The sequence below is a fragment of the Dermacentor andersoni genome, chromosome 10 (assembly GCF_023375885.2).
Source record: "Dermacentor andersoni chromosome 10, qqDerAnde1_hic_scaffold, whole genome shotgun sequence".
Taxonomy (NCBI): domain Eukaryota; kingdom Metazoa; phylum Arthropoda; class Arachnida; order Ixodida; family Ixodidae; genus Dermacentor; species Dermacentor andersoni.
Window position 1 is genome coordinate 20,404,852 of NC_092823.1, and position 10,362 is coordinate 20,415,213.

General features: G+C 45.3%; 1 protein-coding gene across 6 annotated transcripts in view; it reads left to right on the forward strand.

The window, feature by feature from the left end:
* Positions 1-2,061, forward strand: part of LOC129381972 (uncharacterized) — a 227,328-nt gene extending 225,267 nt beyond the window's left edge. For all 6 annotated transcript variants that reach the window (XM_072284862.1, XM_055065289.2, XM_055065290.2 and 3 more), the window contains one exon: positions 1,902-2,061. In XM_072284862.1, coding sequence (XP_072140963.1) covers positions 1,902-1,952 — 51 coding nt within the window. In that variant the 3' untranslated portion in view covers positions 1,953-2,061. The remainder of the gene's footprint in view (positions 1-1,901) is intronic.
* Positions 2,062-10,362: the final 8,301 nt, after the last annotated feature.

The following is a 10,362-nucleotide window of genomic DNA, read 5'->3' on the forward strand; positions in this document are numbered from 1 at the left end:
ACACATACAGCAATGAGCATGACAGATTTTGCGAAACTCGTGAAGGAAAGCACGCCTGTACGCCTCAGATCTGTGCTTGTCTCCTAAAGTAATACATTAAAACTGCAGCATTTTCAGCGCTCATGAAAAGCACATATGATGGCACTCAAAGCACCGACGTAACAGACGCGACAGCTGAGTGCACAGTACATGCCACTTGGAAAGCGCAAAATGCGCACAAGTACACGGCAACTTTGAAAACATGGCAGGAAACGCCGCGCTTATGTTTTTCACACAGCCGGTAACTCTTAGCTGCTTGCGATGGTCTAAGCGAAAATCTGACAGCTCCGGGAACAACAAACGCAATTCTGGCAGCTCTTAGAGTGGTGGTTGAAGCTTCCGAAACTGCACGAAGAAAATCTTATGTGCCATAGCAGCCCCAAGCAGTCCAGCGCTGTCAGGGCTTCGTAATCGCAGAAGCTCAAGGTAGCAGTAAACTTCGCCGATCACGGAGGCATCTCTTATTGTAAGAACGCCGATTATAGAAACAGTGTAATATCAAGCTGAGCAAAAGGTGGAGACAATGCAATTGTAAATTGCGTCAACAACAAAGAAGTTCTAATAGTATAAACTTATGAGCCAATCCACTCTGTAATGGTGGTTTACCAGCGAACCTGTTTAATACATGACACGCAGGTGACACATAATATCGAAGAAAGCTACGAACTCATTTATTGTCTTGATCAGTGGTCATTATTTGAATCGCAACAGCAATCACATTCTTTCATAATGTCCCATCGATGCACGTACGCCGATGGGTGGTTGGGTGGGGCGGATGGGTGGGGCGGATGGGTGGGGCTTCGCAAAGGATGTCTGCAACACGGAAAACGTAAGCCGCTCGCTGTTCAGTAAAAACAAATCCATATTGAAATCACGGACAACGACAACAGGGGTAGTGACATCGCAGCTAGTTCACGCAAAGTGAGCATGACCACCCATGAACATTACGGGACTATGATTCATTTTTTTTTGCCTGCTTACAGGGGTAAGAGCCATTCATCACGTCGGTCATTGATGAGTCAGTTTGCAGTCAGTCATTATTAGCCATTGATGACGATAGTTTTAGACATGCTGTTCTCTATGTTGTATGCGGAATTAGAAAGTATTTAAGCCCTGTTCGCTTCACATTGTGGAGTGTTTGAAGCCTCTGCCTTACGGGGCTACGAGCCATTGCATAGTTGCTTACCTACGGGACTATGAATGTTTACGGGTGTATGAGCCATTGATGATAGTTTTTGGTCACGAAGAAGAAAAAATGCGTGGGACCCCAGCCATATACAGCTTCGCTATGAAGGCCAATCACGAAGACAATGTAATAGCAAGATGGACAGATCATGTAGACAATGGATTAGTAAACTGAAACGTAGACGGGGACAGCTCTCATACTACACAGCTGATCACGGAGTCAGTGTTATATCAATCTAGGCACATCACGCAGACAATGTTTCTGTATAGCGGGCCCTGCATTGAGACAGTAACAAAGACTGGAGTGACCCCAGTGATTATGTCATCATAATTGGATCGATTCTACAACGAGTGACCTTCGCGGTTGCGTGTGTAAGGTGCCGGGGAATCTCTTCGTCTTTCCGTGCAGGAAAGCGATTAATACTCTGCAAAATGCCGTGCAGAACGCGAAGACTTACGTGCTCATTACTAAGAAGACAAATCACAGAAAACATCTGCTGTTGTAGAACCTGAAGAGTTGCTCGCCTGTACTTACACATCAATCAAAATCGCATGCGTGTTGTGGCTGCAGGGATAAGATTTTTTTTTTACTTGTTGGAAAAAAAATTAAGGCTCCGCCTGACATTACAGCAACTGTGTTGACACGGCCGTAACATTTGTTTTTATGTTTCCTACAGGCGCTCATCATTTACAGATTGGACCAATTCGTCAAGAGCTTGCCCGAGTAACCGCAGGACAGCTTTCTCAGGGCACGCCTCGCACAGAGCGCGGCACGATCTCCTACTCGCCCGCGAGAGCCAGGCTTTTGCATCTCAATAACAAATTCAAGGGCGCACATCGTCCTTATAATTCCTTTTGTGTGTGTGTCATCGTTCTTGGGGTAGGGGAGAGGGGGGCGAGTCAGAGAATGTTATGACGGGTGTATCTTTTGCCGCATTTTTTCTTATAAACGCAGTCATTGTATACTGGACTCACGAAACTGCGGTGCTTCATTTTCAGTAGAATTCGGATATTTAATGTTAACCCAGCAAAGCCGAAGGAAAACGCACACGAAGCAGAAAAATCACCGACTCGTCTGAAAACTTCTGATCTGCTCTTCCTACAAGTGTCCCTTCATGACCTCAATGCTAATATTCGTAACCAACCCTGCAAAACCTGCAGCTAATGCGCCACTAGACTTGCACCCTTAATTTGCCTACACAAAATATAGATGTTTGCATTGAATAGCGCTTAGATTCCAACGCCCCCGCAGCACATACCTGTACCTAGCGGGCTCCGAAATTGCTTGCCGATTCAGCTCCTGTGTGCAGGCTTTTCCTGCTTTCTATCGCATATGCGCTCTGTCGTAAATACTTTGCTCTTTAACATGGGTGTGCAAAAAATCGAAACTTTTCAATAAAGAATTCATTGAGCTCCTATTAAATTCGCTCTAAGTATCGCACAGTCGCTCTTCTTAAATATGAATATTTGAATTGCGATAGCAGTTAGAAGGACACTCCAGGCGCATTTTCTCCATGGTCGTGGCAGTGATGGTCCGTTTAATGCCCAAGTGCGATAACACCGTGGTCACCTGCGGTATGCTGCCTGACTTCATCTCGCGCACGCAAGAGAGCAAGGCGGGAAGGAAACACACAGTCTTTCATTCCGTATGACGCGGCCACACGAGCATTATTTTGAAAGCGATATGGAACAAGTAGTGAGCCGATTGGTTGTGCGGGCCCTATCTCGAAAACGATCTTTAATGAGTGCAGAGCCTCGGCCTGTGAAGGCTCATAGCTTCGTGTACGCTGTGTTGTCGCCGCTTAGTTTGCGTTGAAGCGAGAGGCAGCACGCAGTTCAATTCGCTCGCTGCTGCTCCCGCTCTTCCCCACGTCTGTGTTTTGACAGCGAGGGCCCGCACTCATCGAATAAGATGTGTTTCTGTCAGCCAGCATTGCGGAAAAAATTTCCCTTGCGTAACGGCAAAATCTCCTGTTATTTCTGACTGAACACTTTTCTGTAAATAAAGAACAGTCATTTCTAGAGAACGGGCAGCCATAATATAGAGACCGTAATACAAAATAGTAGTGCTTTCGTCTTTGAAAAACGGATGGCTCTGTATTCTGAATCTGTACGATGGGTTCAGCCGTTACAATACAGGTGCTTCCCGTATTCGGAGAACGAAAGACTATTCTCAACCGGTACTATGCGGTTGAACCGTTAAAATACCGGTGTTGCTTGTAATAGGTTTTACAGATCATAATCATTGTATGGAGAACATACTTTTGGGAACGAACGTGCTGAAGACGCGCGAGTGTCAGCCGAATTATATCTCTGCGCTATCTGCCGAAATCAGCCGCGCTGACCTCTGCATTCGCGAAGTGCATACGCGATCCACGCTTTCCGGTGGCCTTAAACGAATATGATAGCGTTAAAAGCGTGGCTGAACCCCGCTGATAGTGCACAGATACGATCCGGTCGACGCTCTCGCGTCCTGCGCACTTTTGACCTCGACAGTACACATCGTATGTTGAAGATGTCATGAAGACTGTTCATAGCAGTAGCAACAGGTCGCTAGTGAGAAAATTCTGGCCTACACCTTGACATAGCTGAAACGATACAACACTTTTCACTTTGTGATATGCATGAATTGCACATATGTAAAAATAGGTGCAAAAATTTAATTAAGTTCTTTAGATCGAGATGCGATCTTATGTTGTTCAACCAAGCGCCTTGCACTCTTTGCTGACGAAAGTTGGTATTGACCCCACGTGCCTTAAATGCGTAAATTTGCTGCTATTAAGAGAAACAGATAGTATTGCTAAATTTTATCCAAAAGAAAGCGACAGGAAAGATAATCACAGAACACAACAAAGTGATATGTTATGTGGTAGGAAAACATGAACGTGGATCAACATTGTTGGAACAAGGGATGTTGGTCGAGCCGACATTTCAAGAAGGACACTTGTATTGAGAGCAGCAACTGATTTCCTTGATAGCATTTTTATGTTTGCATAGCTCATTTCACCCGCCGTGGTTGCTCAGTCAATAAAGAAAAAAAAAAAGCCGTGGTTGCTCAGTGGCTATGGTGTTAGGCTGCTGAGCACGAGGTCGCGGGATCGAATCCCGGCCACGGCGGCCGCATTTCGATGGAGGCGAGATGCGAAAACACCCGTGTACTTAGATTTAGGTGCACGTTAAAGAACCCCAGGTGGTCGAAATTCCCGGAGTCCTCCACTACGGCGTGCCTCATAATCAGAAAGTGGTTTTGGCACGTAAAACCCCATAATTTAATTTTAATAGCTCATTTACTCCAACCCTCATTGGGGGAGGTGAAGCTGGTGCATATATTAGGTGAAAAGAAGTGGAAGGGGTAAAATAAAGGCAGGAAGGGTGTGATTAGCAGTTATTCTGATGGAGTGACTAGCGGCCCTGCATCAGTTCTTACAAAAGTAGGAGTAACCAAATCAGACAAGGATCTTCGTATTTAAGTAAGTATTAATTCAGTTGACCTAGTCTTCCCAGAAATCTAAATAGGAATTAAGATAGTTTCGACATGTGGAAGACAAGCAATGAAGAATTAAGGAGAATAAACTTTGCAACAAGATGTACTTCGGTAAAGGGGCCCTGAACCATTTTTGTCGAAGTAAAGAGACGCATTTGAAGCTTAACTAGGCTTTTTCAGAAATACTTTCCAGCAAAAAGCACTTCAATGCGTTCAGTAGAAGCGGAGCTATTCGCAGTCAACCACCCGCTTCGCTGTCCTGCCGTTCCTTGTTCAATGTCTTGCACTGCGAAGAATGTATAGGGCTGACGGGGACGCGTTCACAACGCGCCTTGTATATCTCACCGCGGGGCGCAGTTCAAATTATCTTTTGGAAGTAAACGTAGACGGCACTCCTCGCAATTACGGCGCCTACTAGGCGCTAAACGTAAGCCAACCACGGTTGTCCTCTGCGAGCGACAGTGCGCTTAGCCAGTGGACTCGTGGCGGCACACCGCGGCACCGCGGTATCTGCGCTACGAAAAAAACCGCAGCGACATTTAACTGTAGTGCGCATGCGCAGCGTTTGCTTTCTGTACGACAGGGCTTGAGTGCGTACTCACGCTCATATTCTACACCTAGGGTGATCCTAAGTCACTCTACTACAAGCTGACCATGCTAGGTGGTGCAGACCGGCATTGTCCTTCACCAGCTTCCCTGACAGATAGTAGCCGCATCCAACTTGCGCATTTTTGAAGCGCTATCAATTAGGATCAGCAACGAGTGATCGCTCGCTGGTTAGCGGGCTTCTCGTTTAACCTTACGTTTCACGTGGTTCGAGGCCAGTAGAACGTTCAAAACTAGGCGAAATTAGCGAGACCCGTCGGCTATGACCCCGATAAGCAGGGTGGCAATAGTTTATTTCCTACGCGGGCGGCCTTGGCAGAGAGGACTTAGGTAGACGATAGTCTTCTGCCTCCGAAATCACGTATTTATTACCTAAATTATCTATCATCTATTATCTAAAGCTCCGCCTTCTTTATCGCTTTCCCGCAATCAATCCCAAATTTCCCGCATGTCGCATTTAGTTCCGTTCTGCACAATGTTCTCCTATCTATGGCTACCTCTCATTTGCCAATAAGTTTCTCAGGGAATTAAGTGTTGAAGCAAGGTATGTTGCAACAAGGCTTCTAACACCCTTGGTACCTGGAACTACGTTAGGCCTGGCAACTCTCAAGGAGAAAAAGTCGTGGACTCACCATGTCGAAGTCGAAGCGCTGCTCAGACTATGCCACCGCTGCCATCCACTGTTGCGACTCGGAGTTCGAAGACGTGGAATCCTGTTTCCTCGTGCAGGGGTAAGGGAACGTGAAGCTGGGTCCGATATTCAGGATGTTGGACAAACATGTATATATTTACATAGGTACAACGAAATGCAAATAAATACAGAAAAGTTGATGATAAAGTGGTCGTCACTGATCACTCCCTTCGTCCGTAGCTACTTTTATGCCTTGCGTGATTTTTGTTTAGTCGTTTCCCCCAATCCGGTGCTAGGGGGTCGATAAGATAAGGTCCCACCAATCCGGTGTGAGGAGGCCGCTGAGAACAGATGCCACCAATCTGGAGGTAGGTCGTCCTTTTCGCCAACACCGATCGTAATCTGAGAGGTGAAAGCCGGCTCATATTGAGCGCGTCTCTGGCTTGGACACGCCAGTTTGTGCTGCTGACAGGTGACAGCCGTATCATTGCTAATTGCTGAAACCTCTCATGAACGAGGTATTCCCATGCTGTCCGTAATTCATCCGTGTCGAAAACCATTTTGATGAGGCCGTCGGCCCATTGCCCATAATCGTGCGAGGAGTGTCGTGCCCCGAAGAAAGCAAAGGCCGCCATTTCCTCCGGAAAGGTGTTCACTTCTTTTCGATTGTCAGGGGCCATTATTGATGGAATTTACAAAACCTGGAGAGATTATCAATCATTTCTAATATTCTGAAACGCCTGATCGGCTGCCTGTCGCAATCAAGAACGAACGACGTGGAAAATTAACGATTGGCGTCATCTTGATCTACGACAATTGCCATCTCCACGTCGCTGATGTGGTTAATGCAAAACTGGCAAAGTTCAAGTGGCAAACACTGCCACATCCGCCATTCAGTCCATACCTGTCACCTTGTGATTTCCACATTTTGGGGCAATAGAAAAAAAACGGCTCAAGAAAATTAGATTTGTGTCCGACGATGACGTGGAAGAGGCAGTTACCGATTTTTTGAAGCAGCAACCCAATGAGTTTTATGAGACGGGAATCACGCGACTAGTTATTCAGTGGGACAAATGTCTAAATGCTTATGGAGACTACTGTTAAATAAGGTACCTCTTTTTTCATGTGTTCGCATTGGCTCAATTTCATTTGACTCCCTCTTGTATATTTTGCAGAACGGTTTTCTATATGTGCTCTCTGTTGCGACTTTAACATCGGTGCAATTACAATACACTACCCTTGGCAGCATTGGTGACAATACATTTAAACAAAGGACAGCGTCATTAACATTTTTCTCGAAAACGTTAATATCTATCTCGAATATCTACGAAAATGTAAACAAGGTTCTTCACTGACAAAATTTCGTTAAAATATTTGTCCTCAACTAGTTCATTTCATGGCATTCATATTTTTCATATCAGCTGCATGCACTGCTTTGCTGGTTTCAAACTGATATAGTTCTAAAGGTTGTGTGATGTTTTCTTTACCTTTTGAATAGAGAAAAAGCATAGAAGCATTGATATCAGTTATTTCAGGCACAATTTGAGACATACGAGTATATTCTTTTATGAAAAAATACATATATTGCTTGTCTTGACATTGAGTGGCGTTCAAGAATTCGGTTGCAGAATTTTTGGCAATGGCAAAGTAGTTATTATTCATGTATGTGATGCTTCGACAAAATTTATAAGGAGGAGGCTGAGCTGGAATGTAAGACTCCCCCCCCCCCCCCCCCGAACAAAATTTCTGGCTACGCCACTGGGTGTAAGTAATCATACTGAACGCCGGCATGCATGCCATTGCTTAGCGTGTTTATTGTGCGATGCTATTTGTGTGTTGTTCTTTTCGTGATTTTTTGGTGCTCTGTGAAAATAAAGCAGTGAATTTGCAATGAAGACCACATTTACCTTATCACAAATCTGCCTGCATGTCTGCGTTTCTGCTTTCCGTGGCGCGTGGTCTCCGTGACGATGCGCGCGGAGGTCATGCGTGAAGCGTGGAAAAACTCATGTCTAGATATTCTTGCCGAAAATTAATTCAATATGCTTCATAAATGACTTCACAAAAAGACGAAAGTTCTTGGTTACTTTTGGGCTACCCAAACGTTTCGCTTTGGCTACATTTGGGCTACTGCGGAGGCCAATTTGGCTACATGTGGTTGGAGCAATCTGGCAACCCTGATTGCGCCCCCATCGAAATTTGACTATCATTGGCAGGCTCTTGTGACAACTGTAAGGTGAACAATTCATTTCTACAGTGATTTTCATGGGAGAGAATTGAATCCGTCGCGTCGTGCTCAGCACCGCAGCCCTATCGCAATAAGGCACTGTGGCGGCTACATCAGCAGATTCATCAGCAGCAGCAGCACTAGCCTATTCTTTTTGTTCACTGCCGCACAAATGCCTCTTCCAGCGATTTCCAATTACGCCTGTTTTCCGCTAGCTGATTCCAACTTCCGCCTGCGAATTTGATTTCTTCGCCCCTCGTAATTGCATGTCGCTTCACAACTGCGCTTCGTTTCTCTTCGTACGTATTTTGTAACTCTAATGGGCCGTCATATATCCACCCTCCGCATTCAATGGCCGGCCCGTCTCCATTTTTTTTTCTCTTCACGTTCATGGAAATATTGGCGATCCCCCCCCTTGCTCTTTAATCCAATTCTAAGGCAGCTTAAAATTGCGCGAAGAAAAAGAAACGAAGCGAAGCGAAAGGAGCCGATTACAGAACACGAGCACTCGTGCTATGTTCTGTATACCTTTCGCATGTCGCTGTATTCGTTTTCTTCGCGCATTTTTAACCTTTGTTCCAGTATGAAACAACAAGCCACCAAGAACGTACTACTAAAGGCCTTGATCCACACCGTTATTCTCCTGTCTCTTAACGTTACGCATAGCATTTTTCCTTTCATCGCTCTTTGCACGATCATTACCTTGTTCTCTACTCCTTTTATTACCTCCGAAATGGTGCCCCATATCTTTGCACCGTAGAATGCAATGGTTGTACACTTTTACAGTGTAAGCTGTTCTGGGCTCATTCCACTGGCTGTTACAGTTGGCGAGGGTGTCCGCCGCCGCCGATGTCAGTAGCAGCCATCCCGGGGACTGAGAAAAAAATACCCAGTTGGCGCCGGGATCGAACACTGGCCCGCTGTGTTGGAAGCAACTACTCAACTACTGAGCCATGCCAGTGCTTGCTGGCGTGCAGCTGAAAAAATCCCTATAAACGAGTCCTAGCAACCGAGGAGATATGTGATGCGAAATGCGCGCCACGTAGCGTCGATACGGACACATTTTGCGCTGTAGTTACATATTATTACGCCAGACAGAAGGCCGTATACCAGATGCACAGGTACCGGTATAAGGCAGTTAAAGATTTGAATAAGAGATGTTTAAGTAGATGCATTCAAGAATGCTAGAAAAATATATGTTGTGTGCCTGAATAAACCTCCTGGCTAGGTGACTACATCAGAGCCTCGTTTGAAAGGCGATGTCAATAAATCAGCATCATCACGATCATAAGCATCGTATCCTACCACTTCTCATATCAAACACTCTAGGTGACCATGTCACCACCGAGTTCCCAATGGGACAGCCAATAAATCATCATCATTAGCATCCTACCGTGCCACTTGCCTTGCGATGTGAGATGCGCACCTAGTAGCATCTATACGTGCGCCGCGTGCATTGCAGTTGCATATTATAGCAGCAGCTTGTACGCCACGTAGCAGTTGCATAGGTGGCGGTACAATCTATTTAGAAAAGTATTGAGGAGGAAAAAGAAGATCATGGAGATGTGGAAATGTTCATGCAATGCGAAACAGGTATGTCATACCCGACGAATTCGAGCAGGCTAGATGACTGTTTGTCACCGCCCCCTTTGAAAAGGAAAGACATTAAATTATCATTCTCATCATCGGCGTGGTATCGTACCATATGACATCGCGCCAGATAGCGTCGATATGTATGTACAAACATCAAATTGCAGTTCTCCGTTATATTCCACTAGGTGTCCTGATCGAAAAGTAGATAGAAAAGTATTGAGGAGGAAAAAAGAAGATTATTAATCTTCTTTTTCAGCAAATCTTAAGCGACGATGTACAATAGTTGATGCAATGGAATACATGTATGGCAGACCTGAATAATTCGAGCAGGCTAGATGACTGTTTGTCACTGTCCTGTTTCAAAGGGAATGACATTAAATAATGAACCTCATCATTGGCATGGTATCCTACCATTCCACATCGCGCCACATAGCGTCGATACGTACAAGCCTTAGATTGCAGTTGCCCGGTATATTCCACTAGTGTCGCTATAACGTAAAATTATTCCAACGATTTCTATTCCATTTCTGCAATCGGCTCTCCATGATTGGTAAAATCTTTTTTGAACCACCCCCACTTCACCTGTCTATCACGCGA